The sequence below is a fragment of the Podarcis raffonei genome, chromosome 1 (assembly GCF_027172205.1).
Source record: "Podarcis raffonei isolate rPodRaf1 chromosome 1, rPodRaf1.pri, whole genome shotgun sequence".
NCBI classification, from domain to species: domain Eukaryota; kingdom Metazoa; phylum Chordata; class Lepidosauria; order Squamata; family Lacertidae; genus Podarcis; species Podarcis raffonei.
In genome coordinates, this window is record NC_070602.1 from 48,588,144 (window position 1) to 48,615,705 (window position 27,562).

A 27,562-nucleotide genomic window follows, 5' to 3' on the forward strand; every position below is an offset into this window, starting at 1 on the left:
GTAAAAATTACACATGCAGTGTCTGCTACTATCAGCCTGGTAGTAACAAGAAAAGTGGACATTTACTGCCAAGTCCATGTTAACTTTTGCTTCCTTTACTAATTTAAATGTGTTAGAAAAATAGAACAAATTGCCAGAAGTGGTAGAAGCAGAAAAGGTAAAGGCTTGCTTCAAGCACCTATTTAGGTGATAACCAAAACACTGGTTTGTTATAGTAAGCTGCTTTATCTGCAATACACTTTCTTTTTTAGAGGCTATTAATTTAGTAAAAGCAATTCAATGCTGAATAGCATACAATGCTGATGTTATTTAGTTTTTGGCCAGGATCTTATGAGCTACTTTAAGAACATACAAGGGTTTGGGGGTTTGCAGTGAAACTTTAAACTATTTCTCTGACCAGACTACCACTCCATACCAAAATGTGCTTTTTGGGAGACTCCTTAGGTTATTTGAAATGAGATATGGTAGACTGCTGTATAAGACACAACAGTAATAAGCTCAGTGTCCATTTCGGCATGCATAACTAGTCAGATGATCCTTTGGGTCCTGGGTATTGAATTGTATCCGAAGTACGAAGCCTAAATGAGGAAGCTTGCAGTAGAACAGAGATATCTTTTAAATCAATTAGGATACTGAACACTGTTGTGTGCCATCTTACATTTCTACTGATAAAACTTCTACCTTCTCACAGCCTGATGTTATTTTCTTCTGGACAAAGAAAACAGATAGTAATACATGCTATATGCTGGTTCCCCTCCCTATTTTAATGACATAGTTATGACTGGCAATTTGAAATAAGCTACTACTAGTTTCATTATTGGATGCAAATGTACACTATACATACCTCTTGTGCAAGCTCTTGCGCATTGGAGATAAGTGGGTACGGTGGACTGGTTTTGTTCATATGCACGGTAACAGCATTATGTATTTTAAATGCATTTTGAAAGTCGGTGTTTTGAACCAGCTGTAAAATTAGAGCTATTTCCTCTTGGCTTTGGGGATCTACCAGGGTGTGCTGAACATGTTTCAGAGATGATAGAAGCTCCTCAACTTCTAAAAAGAAAATTGAAATACATTACTTAGCCTGAATATATAAGGTAAATGAAACAAAAAAAAGAAAAAGCCTCATTCTGAAGAACTGGTTATGATATAAGATGAAAGGCACAAATAGAAGAGCAAGGCTTTGCAGGAAAAAAATTAAAACTGCCCATTTCAAATTATTTTTGCTATTATAAATATTGGGCTTGATAAACCTCAGTTAACAGTGGTATAAAATTATTATTCAACAATGTATCTTTTCTATGCTTTTTAGCATATTGCTTCAAGTCATAATTAGTGTCCAGTAAATTCCAACATTAGTATGGTAAGATCAATGGTTGATTACACAATGGCCCTGTTCATACATCACAGTAAAGTTCAGATGTGTTTTAAATGTAAATGTACTTAATTACTGCAATTCCACATCACACATGAGTTGGCTCCTAATGAAAAGGCTTACAAAAATCAGACAACTTGCAAAAAACCTGTGGCTGCTTGCTTTGCTATACAGCAGGGAAAATGCTAGAGATCCCAACTGAGCAAGATTTAACCCTCAGTCATCAGCTGATGTGCAGGGGATTAAATTTTGCTGCTTTGTCTGGAAACAGGTGCACAGCAAAGGCAAAACTGAACCCTGCCCTCCTGGGCATCAGATGACATGCACGATATCAGCAGATTGACAGGTGGACATGATTTCGGAAAAATAGCCTCACTGGACAAACTGGACCCCCTGGGGGCCAAGAATGACCCATGGGCTAGAGGTTCCTCACCTCTGCACTAAACCACAGTGAAACGTTGGCTTCACATTGTGGCTTGTTTGGAGTGCAAACAAAACCCTATTTCAGATACAATGCTCAGTCAGGAATTGTGATTTACTTCTCTCATGTAATACCAGGGAAGAGCAAAACAGGAGTTCAGTGTGTTCATGGTAAACAACTCACTGTGGTTTGCTGTGATGTGCAAGGTAAAGGTAAAGGTAAAGGTAAAGGACCCCTGGATGGTTAAGTCCAGTCAAAGGTGATTATGGGGTGCAGTGTTCATCTCACTTCAGGCCAAGGGAGCTGGCGTTTGTCCACAGACAGCTTTCCAGGTCATGACTAAACCGCTAATGGTGCACAGAGGACCATGACAAGTGCCAGAGTGCACAGAAACACCGTTTACCTGCCTGCCACAGTGGTACCTATTTATCTACTTGCACTGGTATGCTTTTGAACTGCTAGGTTGACAGAAGCTGGGACAGAGCAACAGGAGTTCACATTAACAGGCGCTTATTTGATGTGCAAATAAGGTCATTGTCACCATTATGAGTGTCAGAGTTTCTGAACTTGAATCCTTCTAAACCTATACTGCCTTCTCAGGCGGCAAAACTTGACCCTAATAAACTTGCATAGAAGGATCGGAGGATAGCCTTGCATGCAGCTATGTGTATGCAGTCTGCTATTGTGTGCTTGTGTAGTAAATCCAACACTGGCATTAAGAAGAAAAGAAGGCACATACAAAGAAGCAACTCTTTCTGAACTCCCTTCTCAAGTCATATTGGACATCAGGGCATTACAAAGGGCACCCACATTAATCCAATGTAGATCACTAAGGCTCCACGATCAAAGAACAGTCTTGTTTGGTAGCAGCAGCACTTGCTGTAGGATCCTATTCCTCCCTGGAACTTCATGCCACTTCTTCTGGGTGTCCCACAAAACTTAATTCAGAACTGCTCGCACTCATGAGACTGTTTTTCCTGAACAGGAAGGGTTCATAACACCACTGTGCTATATACTCAGATGATTACACAAAGGAAGATAAATTATGCACTGTTGTCAGTTCTGTGGATATAAAAGTCACAACTTTCTTATGGCTTAAAGCCAAATAGTTTAATTGTGGGGGAGGTGGAGTAGAGGATAAGGCAGAGATAGCTCTATCATTCCACAACACACACACACACACACACACAGCCTGAAATATGAAAGGAAAAGAGAACAGGAAATGAATTCTTGAGTTGTGAACTCTCATTGGAACATAAATGATTTTTATCTCATTTTGTACTTTGAAAAGTAGTAAAGATTTGCTATCATTCTTTAGAAGGGTCTCAAAGTAAGTGGCATGCATATTTTATCAGAAACATTTAATGAAAGTCAACATAAAAAGTCGCCAAAAGACATACTCTATTGGAAGTAAATGACCTGGTTCATATGTCACTTTAAACCATAGGATAAACTCTGATTTAAAGTCAATGAGTTTACCATTGTAGTTTGTTGGGAGAAAAAGAAACCATGAGCACAGGTTCACATATTGTGGAAAGAGAAGCCTCTGGTTTGTTTGTTTCCTAGCACACTAAAGAAAGGAGCAGGGGAGGAGTGAAACAGAGTCTTTTGAGCTAACCTATGGTTTAATGTGACACACAAGCCAGGTTAATATGTTAATATGAATTGATAGGCAATTTGTACCCATAACTGCAGTGTAATCTTAACTCTGCAGAAACATTTCTCTCTCCCTGCCCCACCCTCAGAAATTATTAATACACATGTGATGAGTACATTAGCCTGCTTAGCATTTTGCCTCTTCTGCATAACCACCACCTCCCAACAAAAACAAGGCTCTTATAACACCTTCTTGTGCTCCTGTATTCTCTCTCTTCCAGATATGAACTCTGGCAGCTCAAAGAACCCAGAACAGAGCATGAAGGCTGCCCCCCCACAACACACACACAGAATGTGTGTGGTGGGGGGGGGGGAGAATTTACCTCAAGCACCACCTCTTCTCACAAAATATGAACACCTTAAGAGGCTAAAGAAGGACTGCAATAAGAGTGAATGTTGAAAAGGTAAAAGAGCAAAAACATCCCACTGTTCTCATACAGTAAAGACAACCCTATTCTATCTTGGCTTCACAAACAGCAACATAGGCATTACAAGTTTAATTCTAGATTTGGTATGTTGGTCTTAAAAATATAGATACATCACAATAATTCCCATTTTCTAGCTAAAGCGATGAGTCATACATTAATATTTACTCCCCACAGCTTTTCACAATTAAAAGAAAACATAGGCTGGCACAAAAAGTACTACAAATGGTATTCTGTATATGTACAGGAGCTTTTTAGCTCTTCTCTCATGCTGACAGTGGACAAAGGTCTGAAGCAGAGAAGCATCTCAATAAGTACAAAGATATGCTAGCAGAAGGAAAAACCTGCCCACCCTTCCTCTCCCAAACTTGAAGAGAACATGGTTTACTCACAATAAAGCAAGATTTCTTCTCAATACTTTGGAACTGTTACTTTTACCTTATGCGTTACTCTATATTTTCTGATTTCAGCAGCAACAGGGTAGACATCCAATGTGCATATCACTCAAATTAATACCAGAGAATAAACAGAAGTGCAACTAAGGGGAGGATTCCTTTTTAGCATGACAGGAAAGCAGATTTGAAGGAGGCAGAGGAAATTGTGCTGGGTCATATTAAATAAATGTTGAACTAGGCATCTCTGAAGAGTAGGACAGGCAATAATATATGCCCTGCTCTCTGAAGCAAATTCTTATTTGGGAACATCACTAGTAATTAACAGGTGAAAGGACTATTTTCTTTTGGAACTTTACAACCCAAGGCAATGCATGCATGATTTAAATATGGCAAATCTAAAAGCAGCTATATTTAAAGTAAAAAAAGAAATGAGGAAGGGGAGGGAATAGCTGCAGGGTTTTTTTGGACTTTCTTCCTTGAAAAACAAAATTCAAACTATAGCCAATTTGCATCCTGAAGAAAAATACAAATGCAAACAGAAACAATAGTCCTGTGTGAGTATGTGTTATTAAAAATGCAGAATCGCTTATGCTTAACATACAGAACAGTAATACCGTATTTTTCTGTGTAATAGACAAGGTTTTTTGACTCAAAAATCATGTCAAAAAACTGGCGTCGTCCAATACACAGATAGTGGCATGGGGGGAGGGAGCGGCACACCAACCCGCCGGTTGGCTGAAGTGCAACTTCCCGCGATGCCACTGCGTGCGGGAAACACTCCCTAGATCATTTCCCGCGTGTAGCAGCATTAGGGGAAGTTGCGCTCCAGGCAACTGGCTGGCTGGCGGGAGCGCAACTTCCCCCAATGCCACAGCGTGAGGGAAACGGTCTAGGGAGTGTTTCCTGCCCGCAGCTGCGTGGGGGGGAAAATCTCAACAACTTTGTGCCATCTCCCCTCATTTTCTTAAAACGGAGTCCCCCAAAATGGGGGGGGGGTCTTATACATAGGGGAGTCTTATAGATGGAAAAGTACGGTATTTCAATGGGTGAAGTGTTTGATTTATTCATTTATGATTTCTGAGGAAAAGTACTCATATGACAAACTAGTGAGGGAAGGAACAATGTTAGCAAACTGCCACATTCCTGGGGTACAATAGCAGTTATATGCTGCTCCTTTCCAAATAAAATAAAATAAAATATAAAATAAATAAAATAAAAGATATAGAATTCTTTGCACAACCACACATTTAAACCAAGTTTGACAGCTTTCAGAGCAAGCTAGAATTTTGTTTTGAAGTTCAGCAAAAGTGTCAAATGTTGAATCTAGAAAGCAGAAAATATGCCATGCTTACAGAAAAATCCAAGCTATAAATACACAGTGCAGTTCTTTAGTGCTTATTTTCTTCTACCCTTTGAAATTTAAAGATGTCAGTATTCAGCTACTCGTAAGCACAACTACTTTGAAGGCTGAAGACTTGAGACCTCACTTACATGTGATCTGCAAAATCACATGTATGTGGGTATTTCCCCTACAAGTTCCTCAAATTAGCAAGTATTTATTCTAGTATTTATGCACTAATGCATAAAATGTCAGTCTTATTTTACTGGAGACTGAAGAAAGACAGAGTCAAAAAGTATTAAAACAGGTGAAAAACCATAATCCCTGCAGATGTTGTTTAACCTTTTCCACCCCTGCTGAAGGAAATCCCTATTCTGAAGGTTGCTTTAGCAAGTTAATGTCAAAGATTTGGATGCCAAACCCATCAGAATGAACTGATGGGACTAATCTGTAAGCATGCTCAAGCCAGCCTCAGTGGCTTGCCACCCTACAGAACCAACATGTAAATGGAACAAGAGCTTTGCCAACTAGTAGGTCCTAACCAATGCCTAGGCTGTGAATGCTACTCAGGCTGTATTTTGGTGACAGTTGCCAATGTCTCCATGAAGTCCCATCTGGCAGAGCTTTTCCAAATAGTGAAAGCCATCCTTGGATGGGTTCTCTCTCAGCAGAGATTAAGCCATTCCACACCTGCTGTGATGGGCTTTCACATATATTAATCCTCCCTGCATGACACTGTAACTGCCAGGAATGTAGCAGAACACTCTCATGAGTAAAAACCATAAGGCAGAATGCAGTCAAATACACATAACAATTCTGCAGCATTTCCATGCAGAATGCTATGAAAAATGAAGCTTGGAGGATCAATGCCTGGGCATTGGTTAGGACTTTGGCTACAGAAAGCAGAATCTTTTAATGAAATAAAGAATTAAGAGAATGAATACTGGACCCCCTACATATACTGTATCTAAGACTGGTTACACGTCTGCAAAAATCAAGTCACAACTGTATCATTTTCTCAAATTAAATCTCTCCTCATCACCACAGCAACAGGGTCAGACTGCTTGCTCTAAGTCATGGGTAGGCAAACTAAGGGCCGCGGACTGGATCAGGCCCAATTGCCTTCTGGATTTGGCCCACAGACGGTCCGGGAATTGCTGCGTGGATCGCCAGCATGTGTTCTTTCCCTCTCCCTCCTTCTCCCTCACACAGCAGCGACAGCTTCTCCCTCCCTCCTCCTAGCTTCTCCCTGCCCTGCCTAGAGGAGGAAGGAGGCTGGGCTTTGTTGGTGCCAGCAGCAGCAGCAGCAGCACTCAAGCGGCCACCATTTTAAGCAGCCCCTCTCCAGAGCCCTTTCGTGCGCTGCTCATCACCCCACCGCCTCCAGCCCCTGCCGCTTGCAAGACACAGGTAAGCAGCCACAGGGGCTCATGGTGCCCTTTGCATCATTCCCCCCCCCAAATGGTCCCCCCACAAGGTCTGAGGGACAGTGGACCGGCCCCCTGCTGAAAAAGTTGGCTGACCCCTGCTCTAAGTTATATTTATAAAGTTAAAATACAACCAATGCCTTTAAAGGCAACACAGGTCAACAATTTATAAAATTGATGCAAAGTAACAGTAACTAAACTGAATAGTTGAAACACTATTATATTGTAGCTAACAAATCATTTGTTGCAGATGAAAGTAAAAGTGCATATCTATATTGTTGTGATTACCTATGATGGATGTAGCTACTTTCATTAAAAACCACGTATTGTTCCAGAAACATTTTCTTTTAAGTCCAGCGGCAATTTTACCCAAGTTCCTTACTACAAAACAGTTCAGATGATCTATCCAGCCATATTTACTGACACTTAATCATGGTTTCATGTGATGTCTGAATTGACAAAGGATGGTTAGCAACTGGCTAGCAAACCACAAATCAGAAGTTACGGGTACGGACTACAAGAAAATGTTTCAGTGTAGAATGCTCCTGTTCAAGCCTTAATCCACTTCATTTACCCCCTCTTCTGTGCCCATCCTGCAAACCAGTCAGCATTGTGTGGGTTACTCCTTTAAGGTTTTGTTGTAAAGTGTTACCAGATTTCTGTCATACGTGGGAATCTATCAACCCTGCTTCTATCTCCTCTTGTGTTTGGATGGTGCTATTTTAGCTACATAACAAACCTGGTTCTTTTGAATGCCAATTCTTATTAGTGTATATATGATTATAGTTTGAGGTGGATTGCAAATCATAACTTGTGTGGCATGAAGTCTGACTTGACATGCTATCGTTATAGCCACTGCTTTGCCTCCAGAGGTCACTACAACTAGAGACTTAGGTATTGAAGAGACAGAAAATGAACTAGACAAGAATTTGCACAACCCAGTTTGGTGTGATTTACCAACTCCCATAATATAAAGAAAACTTTCAGTCTAACATTATAGCAGCTAGAAAATTACCTTTAACCACCTTTATATATCTTACTGCTTTACACTTAATTTACCCCAACAATTATATTAGGTCATCATTTTACTCAAATAATATGCCCATCAGTAGGAATGTATATAGGAATATAGTCCAAACCTAGGGGAATAGATACTTGCTTTCATAAATTCTGCACTATCATTTAGTTATTAATTTATACAGCACTATCCGTGTACATGTTTCTTGCCTGGTCCTCACACTAAGGGCTTCAGGAATGGGAAAAATGGAGGTGGAATAAGCAGAGGGTAAATGTGTAATTATTTCAGTTATACATACTTTGGCTAAGCTATAATAGGATTGTTGTTGTTATGTGCCCAGGCAGTAGCTTTGTTGCTTGTTCATGTATAGAGACACTAATTTTTAACTGTTAACTTCCAGTCCTGTTAGGCATAGCAAATATTATTGTTGCCCTTTGCCTGGTGTCTCCCCAGGCATGGCTGTTTGGCTTACCATGTATTTCTCCTTAACATCTCAGTATGTTAGATTTGCATTAATTTATTTGCAATACAAACATTTTGCTTAGAGCCTCTCTGTTCACTCTCATTGGTATGCATCTCATATTCATGCATGGCATGTGGTTTGCCTAGTAAGTTTCTGAAATGCTTTCTGAACTTAAAACAAATATAAAAGCAGCATTTTAAAGCGCTCTCCAAATGTTATCCTGCAGAGCACATGGTTCCTAAATTTTATTTATTTAAACAATTTATACTGCTATACTACAATTGTCTCTAAGTAGTTTACAATGATACAATACAAAAAGTAAAAATCAATTAAAACCATTAACATCAAACTTCAAATGAAATGCCTGCTGGGGGGGGGGGAGTCTTCATTAGATGCTGCAAGTTCAGTAGGGAGGGGGCCTGTCTGACGTCAACCAGAAGGAAGTTCCACAAAATTGGGCCCACAGTTCTAAACACACGGCTCCTGGTGGTTATGGGCTGTGTATATGATCCTTGGGGAGCCACTAACAGTGACTTCCCTGAAGACCTGTGTTCAATTTAGGGATATAAGTGATTAGGAGATCCTTGAGGTATCCTGGACACAAATTGTTAAGGGCCTTGTAAATTAATACAAGCACCTTGAACCTGGCTTGGTAGCATATGGGCAGCCAGTGAAAAATTTCTGAGCACCAGAGTTAGGTGCTGGTGATAGTCTATCCCCATCAACTGTGTAGCTGCAGCATTTGGCACCAGCAGGAGTTTCATTAAAAAGTTTCATTCCAAGTTATACATACCTAGGATTTTTACAGCACAATGTGGGCTCTCTAGAATAACTCCTTCGCCTGTGTCAAACATAGGGTTGTCTATTCCAGTTTTGGGAGGAATTTGAGCTAGCTTCTTCAACCGCATAGAAGAATTAAGGTCCAGTTCCTGTTTCTTTCCATCTTCTTCCCGCCTTCGCCTTAGGTCCTCTTGTTGTTGTCTAATTCGCTCAAGTTGAGCACTCCTCCGCAGTGGCATCATCCTGGTTCCCAGATCACCAGGGCAATCAACAGCCATCTCTCTGTGCCTCTGAGGCTCCTCAAGCGGTACAAGATCCACATTTTTTGTTTCACTGTCAGAATCTTCTGTTATATGCCCATTCATATGAGAGGTTGTCATTGTTGTATGCAGTAAGCCGTACCACTTGTCAGACATAAACTCTATTATAAGGCCTATTTTCTTGAAGGTACCACTTAAAATCCATTATAGCATGAACCAATTCTTCATATGCGTCACCAGATCAAGATGAAAATAAATTTCCAACAAGAAAATCTGAGAAAATATAAAAACAACACAGTAAAATTAACTTCACCTAATGTTACAGTTACATTCAGTTGCTATCAGTAAATTTAGCAGAAATACTTGGGTACAGAGATTTCCACATTCTCCCTCCAAGGTAAAAAGCCATTTGCTCATATTGTGGGGGAAATTGTACACTGCTACATGTACAAATGCAGATAACTACACTGGCAGAGGAAGGGAAGGACCCTCAAAACCAGCAGGTAACCTAAAAGTTCCCAAGGCTGTATGTGCAATGACCACAGGTGAATGAGTACTTGGATAATATATAATATGATTTAGTAATAAGTTGTTCTTTTTTTAAAAAAAATATTTTTATTAAAGATTTGTTTACCAAAATATGTGCATTGTCTTTTTTCAAGTTGTATTTTATTTCAGATCACTTTCATTTGTTGTGAGACGTGAGTGTTGCACAGAGCGTGAGGTTAGGAAGAAAAGAGGGGGAAAGGGGGGGGGAATGGTGTTTGTGAATGGTGTTTGTTCTACTTAGTGTTTGTATGGAGTTTTGTGTCAGCATCACTTGTATGGGTTCTCTTACTATTTGATTGTTTATTTCCTTGGCGGTGAGAGGTTGGGGTGGGGCCTAGGGTGTGGTAGGTTGTCTTTGGTTGGCTGTAGTGAGATTTGTTTTTGTTTGTGAGTGGGGTGTGTGTGTGTGTGTATTTTTGGATCAGGTTAGCCAAAATGGTTTGTATGCTGTCAGCGGATTCTTGTTGTCTTGTTGGGTTATGTATGTGATAAAGGGGAACCATACCAGGGTGAAGGCGTCTTCTTCTATTTGTCCCCGTGTCAGTTTCAGTTTATTGGTTAGTTTTTCTAATAAGGCTTTTTTCCATACTATTTGATACCATTGGTCTATGCTTACTTCTGACACGTCTCTTCAGTGTCTGGCTATGACGCTTCTGGCTGCTGAGAGAAGGTGGGTTATGAGCTCTTTATAATGTGAGTGTCCAGAAGGATTTGATTTTGAGGAATTCCGACCACATGTGTAGGTTTTGAAGATTTAATTTACAGGAAGTTTGTTACTCTAATTTTATCACATAGATTTTCCCATCAGTAAAAGTCCTTGCTTTAGGAATCACTGACAGCTTCCTTATTTCCCTCCTATGAGTTTTCAAGGCTCACAGTCTTCCCTCAACTAAGACAGCAATCCTAACCCCTGATCTGCCTGCTGGTGGGAGCTACTAACTCCACCACAGTAAAGGAACCCTGCCATGTCCAATGAAAGTTTGGTGATGTGCATGCTACCACCAGCAATGTTCCCACTGGTGGCAATGACTAATGGAGCTAATGCAGCAAAAAATGTCAGGAACAACTGCCCTCTCCTCCAAGGCTGGTAGAAGGGGTAGGACTTTAGATGCAGTTGTGGATCTGCCACCCTGTCCTATTCTGCTGTTCCTGGCTAGTCCTTTAGATTATTCTGTTACCTAGCTTCAGGTTAACTGTGCCTCTGTTGCAAACCGGTACTTTTGTAGACCACCATTATCCGTTTCTGGCCTCTCTCATTTGCCTTTGTTACTCAGAAGAATAACAGTTCAGTTAAAACAATGACGACTAAAAATGTTTTTGGTTTCATTATGCCCATCTTCAAAGCTTATAGTTTAGAAAATGATTATTCTGCACTGGCTTCAAACTGGGAGGATTCCTTCCCACTTTAGTTCACAATCCACAGTTGGCATATCTCATTTTGAATATTGTGGTTTATGCAAAAAACAAAGGACACAGACTTTAAATTATGTGACATACAGGAGGAGTACTTTTTTTAAACTTTATTGCTGAATGGTCTGAGTGATCATCATTTAATTAGTACATGATGGCTGTTAAGGAAAGACTGACCATGACAAAGTTTCAAACTTAGTAAAACAAGTTTCTGTTTACACTGTTTAATTCCCTTTACTCCCATCTACTTAAAATAAATGATAGAATCTGGAGGAGTACATTGGCCTTGGTCTTAGTAATGAGCAATAAAGAAAACATGCTATGTTTAACTTTATACTACAAGCTGAATGATTAAATTAAAAGTGTAATACTACAAAATCTGAAGAATCATAAATAACCAGGACTATACTGATTTGCAAGTGCATTCTTTAAGCAAGATTCCTTGTGGATTGACAGGAGAGAGAAAGTTGGTGGGTGAGAAAAACACACTAACAGTCAGGGACACTGGCCTCGGGAACAGGAGAAGTCATTCCAGCTACTAGGTTTTACAAGCTCAAATATGTGTAAGTAAATGTCTAGCTCATAAAGGGTAAGCAAGCAGAAGTAAGTCACCAAGCTATTTTGTCTATAGAGTATGAATGTACAAGAGAAACTGGGAGATATTTCATGATTTTGCTATGAAAAAAGCCAGAAAAATAAATATTTTAAGTAAAATGGTCTATTTATAAATGCTTACAATCACATTGGTTCCTTAGAATAAAAAATGAAAAACATTAGGAGGATAAATTAAATTTAAATTATTAGGATCAATTTAAAAGTTATAAAAACTCCATTTGTGTTATGCCAGAGTTAAGCAACCTGTGACTTTCCAGACAATGTTGGTCTCCAGTAATCATCAGCACAGCTAATGGCCAATGATTTCTCTCTCTCTCTCTCTCTCTCTCTCTCTCTCTCACACACACACACACACACGCACACACACACCACCCTTCACCCAAAATTCACAGGGCAGTTCATGACATAAAAATACAAAAGAACAGAAATTATCTAGTTTAATCTAATCTACTTTAATCAAACCAAGCTCCCTCTTTTCACAAACACATCTAAAAGACCACAGAATTTTCATCAGGCTAAAAGGCCTGGTTATAGAGAAAGGTTTTGCCTGGCACTAAAGATATGTAATGAAGGCGCTAGGCAAGCCTCTCTAAGACGAGCATTCCACAACCAGGGAGCCAGTGCAGAAAAGGCCTGTTCTCATGTTGCCACCCTCTGGATCTCTAGTGGAGGAGGGACATGAAGAGCCTCTGATGATGATTGCAGGGTCTGGGTTGCTTCATTTGGGGAGAGGTGGTCCTTGAGGTATTGCAGACCTGAGCTGTTTAAGGCTTTATAGGTCAAAACCAGCACTTTGCACTGGGCCTGGAAACTAATTAGCAGTCAGTGTAGTTGGGCCAGGATTGGTGTAATATGCTGAAAGCCTCTTGCACCAGTGAGCAGCCTGGCCACCAAATTCTGCACCAGCTGAAGTTTCTAAACCATCTACAAAGGCTTACCAGAGCACAGATGACAGAAATTAGGTTATCCCTTTCCAGATAGAGGCACAGCTAGGCCACCAGCCGAAGCCAATGGAAGGCACTCTGCACCACTGAGATTCAAGTGACAGCAAAGGATGCAAGAGTATCCCCAAGCTACATACCCACTGCTGCAGAGGGAGTGAAACCCCATCAAGAGCAGGGAACCTTCCATCCATCCTGTCTAGAGAACTGCCCACTAACAGAGCCTCATTCGTATCTGGATTGAGCTTGTTTGTTGGCTCTCATCCAGTCCATTACCAAGGCAAGACCAAGGTGTTTCATGTTGTAAGGGCCAGGGCCTTTTCAGTACTGGCCCCAATCTGGTGGAACGCTCTGTCACAAGAGACTAGGGCCCTGTGGGACTCGACATCTTTCCGCAGGGCCTGCAAGACAGCTGTTCTGCCTGGCCTTTGATTTGGACTCAGTCTGACCCTTATGTTTCCCTCCCCTTATGGTTTTTTTGATCTATGGGCTACTATTAAAATGAGGCTGCATTTTAAATTGTATTTTAACCCATATTTTAATAAATTGGTTTCTCCCCACCCCCATTATGTTTTTATTGTAATTTTACTGGTGTTAGCCGCCCTGAGCCAGAGAGGCCAAGGTATAAATAAAAAAAATTTATTATTATTATTATGTCACCCTGTGATCTCCATGAAGGTTGGTATATAAATATAGTAAGTACTACTCAGAATTGTTTTAAAGATTTTCTTGCACATCGAATCTGAGCATATTGATTTCAACTGTACAGCAGAGCAAGATGTCTTCAAATACAAACAAGTTCAAAGGTCATTATAGATGTGCAGTTAATTAATCTAATTTAATTAAACAATACCACAATACAGTTTCTGTAAAAGGAAAGAGAGCATTATTTTTAATCAAATTTAGAATTTGTTGGAGAACAACACTAAGAGTCCCAAATCAACTCCTTGCTTGTTGTCAGTCTCACCAATTTAGCAGGACTTAAATCTGTGACAGAAGAATGTTGATTAATCACACCAGTGCACCAATCTTCATAGCCTGATTATTGCACTAGCTAAGAACAACATTAAGTTCAAAGTCACTTCATAATTTCTAGTAAACATCTAAAATATGTAGATGGTGGGAAATGACCACACTAACGGAAGACTTTAATTTTTGTATCTATAATGGAAGCATTTTATTTCCAGCTACTGCAGTCTTTAAAGCTCATATAAAAAGATGCCAACATTGAGTAGATAGATCCTGAAAAAGATGCCAATCAATATTGAGTAGATATATACTGAAATAATGGAAAATGGTTTAATTCCCTTCATTTCCTCTCTCATGTCTCCCACCTTTGGGCAGCAGCTGGAACTCCTCATTTATACCAGATTAGCATTCCATTGGCACTCTCAGGAGCTGACTGTTTGTTTCCATAGCAACAGCTCTGCCAGCTAGCCTGCAACTTGTGCAAAGAAAAAACTTAAATCATGAAATCGCAACCAGCCATTCCTCTGTCTTCTCAAATTCTTTTCTACTGAAGTCAGGTAACAGTGATTAGCATCCTAAGCCTGTTAAACAGAAAATTAGATGATTACTCATATGCAAAGCTGTACTACATCTTCCTACTAGCTGTATCAAGCTCAGTTGGCAGATGGCTAAAGCTTCCTAGTAAGTAGAAGTAATGATGTCAAAACCTCTAAAGAACAGCACGTAAACTATCTGCTCTATTTACGTCAGTTATCTGAGACCACTTAATACTGACCCAGGTGAAAATTCACTTTATGTGATAGGCAAAAATAATAATAATTGTAGATTTAAAAGTGTAAACTATCAGGTTCACTTATACTAACCACCATGAACAGATATCCCCACTATTCATTTCCTGTGAAGCTTATTCACAAAGGGGAAAAAAGAGTCTACACACCTACAAAGTAGTTCTAGTTTCTCCAACCAATCAATAATACAACCTGGAGGATCAGACATCAGTTTCCTGGCACAGGTAAAATGACAATTTCAATGCCACCTCTTAGAAAATGCAATTAAGTGTTATAGGTCTCACTTATAAATGTTGTGAAACCCATTTTGATTGGCTCCAAAGCAGTGTTAGAAACTCAGTTATATAAGCTAGGTGCCAAACCAGAGTTACAGTTGCCAAAATGGAATGCCTAGTTGCCATTTTGGGGCCAGTCTGTTAAAAAGTGGTATTTCAATATGACTTTTTGGTTCCTGAAAGTCATTCTGATTGTGCAGATAAAATGTAATGAATAGAATTCTACAGGATGTGTTGCTAGTGTGTGAAAACAGTCAAGATCCAAGCATCCCCAGGCATGCACCTCCAGAGCGTGGAGACGTCAGGCACCATCCTGGAACCTAAGCATCTTCATTCAGTTGCAAGTGCCGATAGCCAGGTACAAAATGCACATGGCGAATTTTAAACACTGTTCCAAAGAACAACACACAGTGATTCATGAACACAGTGGCTTTTCATACCCCATTTCTTGGTACAGCCTTTCATGTCCTCCAAAAATCCACTTGATGATCAAAGGGCTACCAAGAGTGGTTACAGTATGGGACAGCAAGGATGGGGGAGAATTGATAACTTCTTTATGAACAAATGCAAGAGACACTTCAGATCCAAACCTTTTTCCAAAACAATTCAACATCATGGTTAACTGCTCCTTAGCTCCTGACAATTTGCTTCTCTGGAACCCTCCCCCCTTCAGAATAAAAATTTGCTTGTGCCACACATAATTTTTTATTGATAAGAAATACATTGGAAAACAAATAGAAACAACTCCTAGCAGTGCTAAAACACATAGAACACAACTACTTTATAATATGACCATGAGAAAATATAAAAGAACGCAGCTACATAAGAACATGAATCATTCTCAAAATATAATTATAAACAAGCCTCTCACATATCTACCTTAAGTATTATACAAACTCAGTGAGAGGTGGGAGCTTGCTTTTGCTGGGTAATCTCATTTATATTAGGTCTAATGTGAGATAAACACTCTCATCTCCTCAACACCACAAAGAAGCCTTTCTCTTTTCTGATCTTTCATAATTGTCAGAGTTGAAAATCCCTATTCACAATATGTCGTGGAGAACTGTAGAATAATAGCCCATGCTCTTGAAGAGAGGCATGGATACTGTTTCTGATCATAGATTTTTTTAAAAAAATATTTTTTTTAAAAATACTAACTATACTGTACTGAAATGTTTAAAAGTTTCTTTGATTGTCCTTGAATATTCCTACCACACTTGCTATCCTCTCCTGCCACACCTGTGTGGTGCACCACACCCTTTAAGAACCACTGTCTTGAGGGGGGGGGATGAGTGAGTGCTACTCTGTTACTCTTGCTTGACTTTTGCTGCAGCTTTCAATAGCATGAACCATGGAATCCTCCTGGATTACCTCTGCAAGTTGGGGACACAGTATAGGAGGTTCCACTACTTCTGTGATCATTTCCAGACAGTAAGCATTGGAGAGTCCCATGGACTGCAAGAAGATCAAACCTATCCATTCTTAAGGAAATCAGCTCTGAGCGCTCACTGGAAGGACAGATCGTGAAGCTGAGGCTCCAATACTTTGGCCACCTCGTGAGAAGAGAAGACTCCCTGGGAAAGACCCTGATGTTGGGAAAGATGGAGGGCACAAGGAGAAGGGGACGACAGAGGACAAGATGGTTGGATAGTGTTCTCGAAGCTACCAGCATGAGTATGACCAAACTGCAGGAGGCAGTGGAAGACAGAAGTGCCTGGCGTGCTCTGGTCCATGGGGTCACGAAGAGTTGGACATGACTAAACGACTAAACAACAACAAAGCATTGGATGACTGCCTTTCAGCTCCTTTGCAATTGTGTTGTAGGATGCTGCAGTGCCCCTTCCCCAAATGCTATTTAACTTCTATATGAAGCAGCTGGGTGCAGTAATTAGGTGATTTGGGTCACAGACACAGAGTCATCAGTATGCTGATGACACACATCTCTATTTCTCTGTAACATCTGAATCATGTATTACTGCACAAGTCCTTGGCCAGTACCTGGACTTAAGAGGTGGACTGGAGTGGTGAATAAAAAAAACCCTCACTCCTGGTAAGATCGAAGTCCTATGTGTGAATAGTTCCTAGGTCTGATCAACTGCATGTTCAGGATGGAGTTGAACCACATCTGAAGAAGCAGGCTGTTAGGCTAAGAGTACTTCTTGATTGCTGATGCTGGAGGCCAAGTGTCTTCAGTGGCTAGGAGTGCTTTCTACTAGCTTTGGCCGATATGCCACAAATGGCTACAGTGATATATGCAGTGCAACCTCAAGACTGGATTATAGCAATGTACTCTTATGTGTGTCAACTCTTGACTACAAGTTGCAGTTAGTGCAAAATGCAGCAGCCAGATTGTGACAATTTTGTTGAAACAACTGCATGGGCGTTGGGGCAACTATATGCTGCTGGGCCAGGTTTAAGGCATTTTATTTTATAAAGGTTCCCCACCCCATTGAAGGTTAAATTATACACTGAGACTACAATCATATGTAAGATTTTCCTATACAGTATAATTCTCAAATGCCTCCTGGCTATCACAGCCCAGAAGTGCATTAAATCTGAGCCATTGGAGCACCTGATGGACCTTGAGACCACAGCCTCCTCAGTTTGTAATCTGTAAAATGAAAGTAATGGCTTAATTCACAGGACTATTTGGTAGAGGCATGGGAAAGGTTATGGAATGAAGGAATAAAATTTACTGCCTGTAGCGCATTAAAAGAAAATATTATGAAAATGATGTATAGGTGGCATTTAACACCAACTAAACTTGCTAAAATATATAAGACAAAAGAGAAGAAATGTTGGAAATGTAAAGAAAAGGAAGGGAATTTCTATCATATGTGGTGGACATGTAGTAAAGGAAAGGCTTTCTGGGAAATGAAAAATAATGAGTTAAAGAAAATGTACAAAAGTACATTTGTCAAAAAACCAGAAGCATTCTTATTGGGTATAGTAGCTGAAGAAATTCCAAAGAAAGACCAAAAACTGTTTAGATATGCAACAACGGCAGCAAGGACTTTGCTAGCCCCAAAATGGAAGCAACAGGAATTACCGATTGAAGAGTGCTAGACGAAGATGATGGAATACGCAGAGCTGGCGAAGCTGACCAGGAAAATCCGAAACCAACGTGATCAAACTTTCCAAAAAGACTGGGGCAAAATTATACAATATTTGAAGGACAATTGCAACCAATTAACACTAGCAGGACTGACTTAAGAAGACTTGTAAAATTTCCGATTTATACCTTTTTACACAAATATTTTAAAATGGGGCAATAGAAATGGATGAAATGTAAACAAATGCTATGACATAGAAAGGAATTATGGTAACCATGAGGCGGGAGGGAGGGAAGTTGATTAGCTTATATGAGCAAATAATAGTGTTAAAAAATAAGATTATATTTAAATAATATAAAATGGAAAATTAATAAAATATTATAAAAAATAATAATTCACAGGACTATTCTTAGGATAAATGAAATAGGAATTATGAACCACTTCTCAACTCAAGAGACTAATACAATTGTTAAGAGGATCATAAAGCAATTTATAACCTGGGACATTCCTGAATATTTTAGGGTTTTACAAGAAAGAGACCAACAATCAGTTGATGATGTCAGCTAGGAACAGTAGGATTCGGCTACTCCCGTTTCAGGCAGGAGTGGTTATTGTTAGTCATCACTTTAGTTTCATTCCATTCATTTTACACTTACTAGAACTTTGAGAGCACAATGACATCAGATTTCGCAAGCTTCAGAGACAACTATTTCATGACATACCACATTTTTCAGTGCACTAGATGAAGCAGAATTCTCTTTATAACATGGGAGTTTCCAGTGCCATCGTTGCTTCAACTGCACATGGGAAGCCAGTTTTGACTTACCTACCAGAATGATACATAGCTATGTCATTTATGTTTACCATTTGGCTGGAATTAAGATAAGACTTCTAAGTGTGGTTTTAGGAATGCTGCATTATCAGCTGAAGAGAAGGTTAAACTGAGAAATAAAAACACAGCTTTTTCTTACTTTTTAAGTCTATCGTTTAGTTCAGTGGGAGTTTTATGACTTAGCATAGCCAGTAAAGGCAATTAGAGGCATTTGTTAAGCAGTAGGCGATTCAGTGAAGTCTACCTGACTTCAGAAAAATAAGCAGTTCTGTGTTTCTCTTTGTGATCTTTCCAGAATCATATATGTATTACCTTAACTACGAAAAGGTATATGAACCTATCAGTTAAGGATTTCAGCAAGGTCAGCCAAAACCTGAACTCACCAAAGACTTGACACTCCCAAGTGGAGAAGGGATAGATGTATTTGAAGTTATGCTTGAACTCTGCAGTCCAGCATGGCTGAAAGGATGAGGCCCCACTTGCATTACCCAGTTCAGAGCTGGGAAGGAAAGGCGGGCCTTGTTCCCACAATGAGCTGGAAGGAGTACTAGGCAACTCTAAAGTTCAATGTAACATCAAAGAGAAGATCTGGCCCAAGAGGGAACAAGTCCTTCTGAGGCCAGCATGGCAAAGACAAACTGCTCACTAGCTCTGAGTTGAGCAGAAGGAAGGAAACTCATTCCATTGGGCCTAGCACAACATCAGAATGAGTCCTTGCCCTACTCGGGAACTTGAAAAGGGTGAGGTTTTCTTGGTCTAATGGCAACTGCAACATACTCAAATGACATATTTTCAGCATTGGAAACTTTTCTGTAATGAAAATTACACCTAACATTTTCTGTTATATTTTTTCTAAAAATTCATTGTTTAATGATATCAGTAGTATAATGAATAGATATAATACCAGTCAAACTGATCAGCACCAAAGTTTTAATTAATTTTATGAAGTATCCCCAGGAAACATTTCTCTCTTTGACAGTATTCCTATAAAACATCTCTCTCCCTCACCCATCCCCCTTTCTCTCTTTCACACACACACAACCCCCCCAACCCAAAATCAAGATTAGAATTCACATGTGACCTAAGTGAAAGTTAAAATTTTGTTGAAGTAGATTAGTGGAACATATAATGCACACCTCATGGGGTGTACTAGTTTTAGCCTGTTAATAGTTCTTCATAACTTTTTCTTTAAATTTAGATAGCATAAAGTAAGTGAATGTCTGCTGTTGAATCCTCATGTCTTAGAATTTATCCTAATAAATAAGATCCTAGAGACCCTACATGCAGTGTTCTTACATTAGGCTCCTCAGTCCAGTAAGACATAAAAAGACCTATGATATATTAACTGGAAAAGTATGTCCACTGAACCAAGTCTAACTTAGAATCATAGAGCTGGAAGGGACCCCAAAGGTCATCTAGTCCAACCTCTAGTCCTGTAATGTAGGAATCTCAACTAAAGCACCCCTGACAGATGGTCATCCAAGTTGCTATCATGTGAACAACAAAACCAGCCACAATGTTCCCAAGGAGCTTGCTTTGGGTGCCTGTATAAGCCACAACTTGGGAAGCCACACAGGGAGCCTCATGTGGCACTGGATGTGAGATAGAAGCCATGACACCCAATAGCACAAACTGACTGTAGTTAATTGCTGCACAGGTTTAGAGGGTATCCTGCATGACGACAGCGTTTACTTGTGGCATGAATGCTTTGATTGAATTGGAAAGCAACATATAGCAATGCATTGCTGTTTTCCCCAACTTGGAGGGCTCTAATTCCCATCAGTCCAAGTCAGCATGGCTAATGATGAGGGATGATGGAAGATGATGGAAGGTTGAGGTACAGGATCTTTCTTGTTCACTCCAGTGTGACACTTTTTCCAGTATGTGGAAAGACCCAGCTTCAAAGCAGTGTACCGTCTGATTGACAATTGCAAGTCCCCTCTTTAATTCATATGAAGAACCAATCATGCAGGCTGAAAAAAAATGCATGATCTGCCACTAAAGATGTACCTTGCATTTTGAGAAAATCCTCAGGGCAACACAGAGATTGAATTGGTTTCACCCAATACATATAACAGAAGGACTGTGTCAAGTTAAAATATTATCCTTCAGATTCAATGTAGCAAGCAGACACATGAGCCTCCCACAGAATACATCTGATAAAGCAGGACCTATTGGTAAATTTCTAAATGTTTTGTAGCCAACTTGAATTGTATTCAAAGTAGTGCTAAGAAAGGTGGCGTGTTAGCACAAGGATTTCCACTTGTGCAGCAAAACTTCCCTTTCTCCTTCTTCTGTATGCCCCATGTGTTCTAGGGGTTCCCCACACACTCTGGAGCAAATTTGAGGAAGGTGCAGTAGGAAAACGGGGGGGGGGGGGAGTTCTGTTGCACATGAGAGTCCTTGCACAGAGAGGACCCATTAGTTGGATACTGCTACAGGTGTCTACAATCAAAGTACAGTGGTACCTAGGGTTACATACGCTTCTGGTTACGGATGCTTCAGGTTACAGACTCCGCTAACCCAGAAATAGTACCTCGGGTTAAGAACTTTGCTTCAGGATGAGAACAGAAATCACGCGGCGGTGGTGCGGCAGCAGCGGGAGGCCCCATTAGCTAAAGTGGTGCTTCATGTTAAGAATGGACCTCCGGAACGAATTAAGTTTGTAACCAGAGGTACCACTGTAATTCCTGAAAGCATGAATTCTGCTCATCCCTGCCCCTATGTTCCATTGTAGAATGCTTTCTTTGCCCATGAATATGAAATACATTTGTTAAAAATGACACCCTATTCTGTGCAATATAAATTCAAAGCAGCCAATACAATTTAAAATCAAATTAAACTGAAATCCAATAAAGGGTATAGCAAATAGCAAAATATCACCAACATATATTTTAAAAGGACCTAATTAAAATATGCCCACTGAAATAAAACTGGCTTAAATGTGCACTTTAAAAGCAGGCAGTGAAGGAACCAGAAACCTGCATAGGAAGACGCTTTCATAATTTGGACATTGCAATAAAAAGTCCTGTCTCTTCATCCCCAAATAAACAAACCATCAGTGGAAAACCACAAGGACTTAGAAAGCAGAGCCAAGTTCTTCAGCAGGTTCAGGCTGGAGGAGAATAATCCCTCTGAACCTCAGCCCAACACAGGCAGCTTACGTTTCTGAAGACCAAAGTGGGCATTTTGAATTGAGGTTGGCAAAAGTGATGTCCAGAGATGTTGGTACATAACTGGCATTGCATTATCAGTCCTACTAGCCCCAGACAACAAGCCTGGCACAGCATTCTGGATCAAATGTAGTTTGAAGTCTGTCCTCAAAGGCAGTCTCACGAGGTGCAGTATATCCAAACGAACAGGAACCAGCCTGGGAATGAATGACCATGTCCAGATCTAACTTTAGGAATGCAAACAGCTGGAATTCCAGTTAAAATTGATAAAAGGCACTCCTGTTAACTGCTGTTACCTGCACGTTCAGAAATGCAGAGGGATCCAAACGGTTTGATTGATTGACGGTGCAATGTGGGGCTTTATAAAATACATTTCAAAATGTTGATTGGATTCAGAATCTGTGTCAGAGTCATGCTCATAACCCTTCATTCCAAACTGGAATTGCAGTTCCCTTCCAAATTTGAATTACAGTATTTGTAGGCTTCCTGCAAATTCTTCACTACACCTCAGGTCCCCAAAAGTTGGGCTTGTCATGAATATCTGCTAAAAACGATGGGATGCCTCCTGCCACAGGGTAGAGGGGTGAGGCAACAAGGTCTGCCTGCCTTGTGAGTGCTCAGCTAACTGAAGAACCACAGCATGATAAGAAATTCACAAGATAAGCTTTAACAAGTCAATATACCAGAGTCCAGTTAAATAGTCACATACATCAACAATTAATTACACTTATAGGCAATAACTTAAACTAGCAAATAATGTACATGCAAGTTTACTTCCCTACAAATGTTTAACCAGCCTGACACCAGTCAGTTAAGTACAGAGTTTGACCAGCAAGATTTATTTAAAATATTTGTGTTCCAGATTTAAGGTTCAATGTGGCTCCTACAATATGTTTTATAAATAATCAAGAAATTCAGTTGTCAGTAGCAAACATTATTACTAACGACCAGCCCTCCATTATATAACAAAATAAGAGGGGGGAAATGGATCTTACAGCTTCTCCAATAAGGGAGGAACTAGTAAGAAAGGTTCTGTTCCTAGTTGTTGAGAACTTCATCTAATGTATTGGTGTTAAATGAAGGTCTTATCAGAGGATGTGGAGATTCATAAATGGAGGGGTAATCTCTATTGATTCCAGTCCACACAGGGCTTCAAAGGTAAGCACTTCAAATTGGACCCGAAAGCTAACATTTCAGCAAGTTTTTAATGCTTCATTTTTTACTATGTTTTTATATGCTGCAAACTGCCCAGAGTGGCTGGGGATATCCAGCCAGATGGGCAGGGTATAAATAATAAAATTATTAAAATTATTGTTTTCACTTTTCATTGTTTCTGCTGAGGCTGCTGGACAACTGCACTGCACTTGTCAGAGTCCTCCGTGTGCCAGTAGTGGTTTAGTCATGTTGGCTACATGACCCGGAAAGCTGTCTGTGGAGAAACACGGGCTCCCTCGGCCTGAGATCAGTGCTGCACCCCATAGTCGCCTTTGACTGGACTTAACCGTCCAGGGGTCCTTTACCTTTTACCTTTACTAATTTACTTCAATTGGTAACTGGGAATGGGTGCTTAGAGTTGGTGGTAAGACAGCAGCAAGATCTGTAAGTTGCCCCTTTCTTTGAATTTTGTGATGCAAGTATTCCCTGGTCAGTGTTAAGTTGCCAGATGACAGATTTGGAACCATAAAATATTAATCTTTTGGTGAGAGGTCACCATCTATCTGCTCTCAGTGTGCTTGCTGTCTCGCTACTAAATGCATTGCCATTGCTGTTTTGGTGCTTAGAGTTGGTGGCAAGACAGCAACAAGATCTGCAAGTTGCCCCTTTCTTTGAATTTTGATAATGCATTCACTAGCAATACAGCAAACCTAAAAAGGGGAGGTGATCAAGCAGACACAGGTAGTAACAGATGTTTCAAATGCAGCAGCTATCAGTCAGGGACATCCAACACACTGAGCTTGCACCAGGTTCAGAATCACACTCGTATTTCAACCAGGTGGTTGAGACTGAACTACTGCAGTATATACAACAGAGATATACATGCCTAAGGAACAGTTAGCAGGACACTGAGAGAAGATGGCTAAGTTTCGCCTTGACCAAGACACATGGAATTGCTGTCCGCTACAGCAATAAAGGGACACGGGTGGCGCTGTGGGTTAAACCACAGAGCCTAGGACTTGCCGATCAGAAGGTCGGCGGTTCAAATCCCCACGACGGGGTGAGCTCCCGTTGCTCGGTCCCTGCTCCTGCCAACCTAGCAGTTCGAAAGCACGTCAACGTGCAAGTAGATAAATAGGTACCGCGCTGGCGGGAAGGTAAACGGCATTTCCGTGTGCTGCTCTGGTTTGCCAGAAGTGGCTTAGTCATGCTGGCCACATGACCCAGAAGCTGTACGCCTGCTCCTTCAGCCAATAAAGGGAGATGAGCGCCGCAACCCCAGAGTCGGTCACGACTGGACCTAATGGTCAGGAGTCCCTTTACCTTTACAGCAATAAAGTTGTATCTCATCACATGCGTTTTACTGGATGAGAATGACTTCCATTGACAAATAAATGGTGGTGGGTATGAACACTGGATAAAACTGTTAGATCTAATTGCATCTTGTGTACTAAATGAACCATCACAATGGCTTTAATGAGCAAAGTAAGTGATTGTTCCTCTTCAAGTTTGGAATATTTTCCTTGGCACAGCAGCATGCTTCAGACTGAACCGATGCTCTGTTCCAGCTCCTTACTTCTCATTCTATAATCAGATAGTTTTACTGACGTATTAGAAGCCTTTTTTTGCTTATAAGTGCTTATATTTATTATAGTGATATTGCCAGTTTTCAATTCCAAATCAAACTGAGGAATTAATCCATCACTATTTCACCATGTCTTGTAGATTCATTTCAGACTATAACTGCTATTGCTATCAGTATTACACTGTTGTCTGTAGAATGGATACATACAAAAAAGTAATAATGGTGTTAAAACATGGAATAAGTGGCTCAGCTTAAACTCACTTGTGTGCAATCCAAGCAAAGTTAAGTACTTTTAAGTCTCACTGATTTTAGTGGGAGAGATTTAAGCACACATTTAATTCTCCTGTTGAAATTAATGGGACAAAGTACTTAGTTTCAGCTGGAGTGTGTTCTTAGTGTTTACAAAGTTCAGCAATCAAAAGGAAAGCCACATATTTCAAAAGCATCTGCTTACCTCTCTGAAGTTTCACCCAGGTAAGATACTTAATAGTCACTATAAAATTGCTCTAATCCAGAAATTTAAGCATATTCAGGCAATGATTCACAGTAAAAATAATCAGAAACAGATGTTGTATTTGTAATAACTAGCAAGTGGTATTAAGTTCACATTAATTTATTTAAAACTGTTATAGCACATCTACATGAATTGGTTTCTAAGCATACTATTACGTTTGCAAGGCTCCAACTCTTAAATTCATGATGAAGTTTATTTCCTATATGATCTGTGCTTCTTTAGTTATCCAAGACTTGTTTTTCATTTCAAACATTTTTTGAACTATTTTACATCCAGGGCTGACCTGTAGATTCAATTTGTTGTGAACTTTGATGAAAAAAATATTGAACACAATTCTGCCTTTCTTCTTGTTGCCTTTAAAGTCTTAAAGGGAAGCTTAAATTCATACTTCTATAGTATGAATTTTTGAGACAATGGTGATAGATTAATTACACACCTTAATAAAAATCCCTTTAGCCAATGCCCACCTCCTGTTTAGATAGTCACACAATGAAGTACACCTTCCCCAAATATTTGCATAAAGAAAGCAGATTCTGAGGGACAGGCAATACAAATATGCCATATTGGTGATAATCTATACCTACAGCCACTGAAAGGAATATAAATAGAATAAGAATATAAAAATTAAATTGTGACACGATCAAAGGTTAATTGAAAATAAACAAAAAATGATGCCAAGTTTCTGTTTGGGCCCACTTTGGCTGGCTAGGGCTAAGCCAGAAGATAGGTAGGTTTTAATTTTAATCTTTTATAAATATTGTAACACACTGGGCCCACAGGATGGAGCATACTAGAAATTTGAACCAGATTGACTTGCTGCTAGCTGGTGCCCTTTTAAGCTTTAAATGACAGGATAGAATAGGTTGATTCAATGGCCAAAGCAGATCCTTAATACTACTAGCTCAAGAATGACTTATCGACCACCCAGCAGGAGAAAAAAGCCTAGCTGATCACGTCTTAGCTCATTAACTCTAAAGGTCTCACTTAATTCTACTGTTGCTAACCAAGAAACCAAATTTAGAATTCATCTTCTAGCCTCAAAAAAGTTATCTCACCACTATGGAAAAAGATTAAAAGGAAAACCACTTATTTCCCCCCAGAATTAACAGTTTCTTCCAAGGTTGATTCCTACCATAGGTCTTATATTTTGAGCATGAACAATCTTTATTTACCATTAAAAGCAAGCTAACCACACCTACACCATCCTATTACCCAGCCTAGAGAAGTCTAACAGCAATTCAGAAAGACATAAGCAAAACAACTGTTTTGCATTTATGTATCTTTAATATTTAACAGCTGCCTTTCCACTCATTGCTACTTAAGGCGAATAAACATTAAAAATACAATATAAATAACACACCAATAAAACCACCACTCTAATACAACACAAACCATGTATGTATATGACCTATTAAGCATTTTAAGTCACTGACATCAATTAGATTTATGTACTGGTGTCTGTCCCACTGCAAACAATGCAACTTAGAAGTGCTTAACTTTGACCAGCGGAATATAGGAAATAGCCTTATATTGTGCTAGTCTATTGGTCTATCTTGCTGGCAACAACTCATCAGAGTTTCAGCCCTATTTGGAGGCACCAGCGGCTAAATCTAGGACTTTACATGGAACACACATGCCCTAACATTAAGCTACTGCTGTTCCCCTTTGGTTGGCTTGTGGCTGAACTCTGCCCCATAACTTTAAGTGACATTAACCAAGCAATATGTTAGCAATGATAGAATCATGTTTTCAGGTCACCTGCTTCAATAAGAACTCTTAAGTGATCAGTGCCTGTTGAAAACCTTTCTCTTCCACAAGCCTTCTGTGTATGTACATCTACAGCCTGCATAGTGAAACAGTTATCAGTGTTCTTGTTTAAGTGCAAGTGATTACAGTATTATTTATGCTTAACTGGATTTTTATGCTTTATTGTTGTTTACATTGTTACCCACTCAGATCATTTATGATGAAGGGCAGGAAATAAATTCAACAAATGGTTTGCAATCTTTTTAAAAACAAACACGTTGACTAGCAAGCCTTTTTTAACAGTGTTTACTGCAGAAAATGTTTCTAGGGGCAACACTACTGTTGCTTTCTTCAGTTCAAACTACAGTATTTGAACAAGATTATTTATTTTGCATTTG

The 27,562-nt window shown here is 39.8% G+C and overlaps 1 protein-coding gene across 3 annotated transcripts in view; it reads right to left on the reverse strand.

Annotated features, from left to right (window-relative positions):
* PALS1 (protein associated with LIN7 1, MAGUK p55 family member) overlaps nucleotides 1-27,562 on the reverse strand; it is a 52,452-nt gene that overhangs the window by 23,149 nt on the left and 1,741 nt on the right. For 2 of the 3 annotated variants that reach the window (XM_053385782.1, XM_053385801.1), the window contains exons 2-3: nucleotides 9,313-9,832; nucleotides 845-1,053 (exon numbers count right to left, since the gene is read on the reverse strand). In XM_053385782.1, the coding sequence (XP_053241757.1) occupies nucleotides 845-1,053; nucleotides 9,313-9,715 (612 nt within the window). In that variant the 5' untranslated portion in view covers nucleotides 9,716-9,832. Of the gene's footprint in view, nucleotides 1-844; nucleotides 1,054-9,312; nucleotides 9,833-14,408; nucleotides 14,625-27,562 lie in introns of all 3 variants that reach the window. The other variant, XM_053385791.1, reaches the window with a different exon arrangement.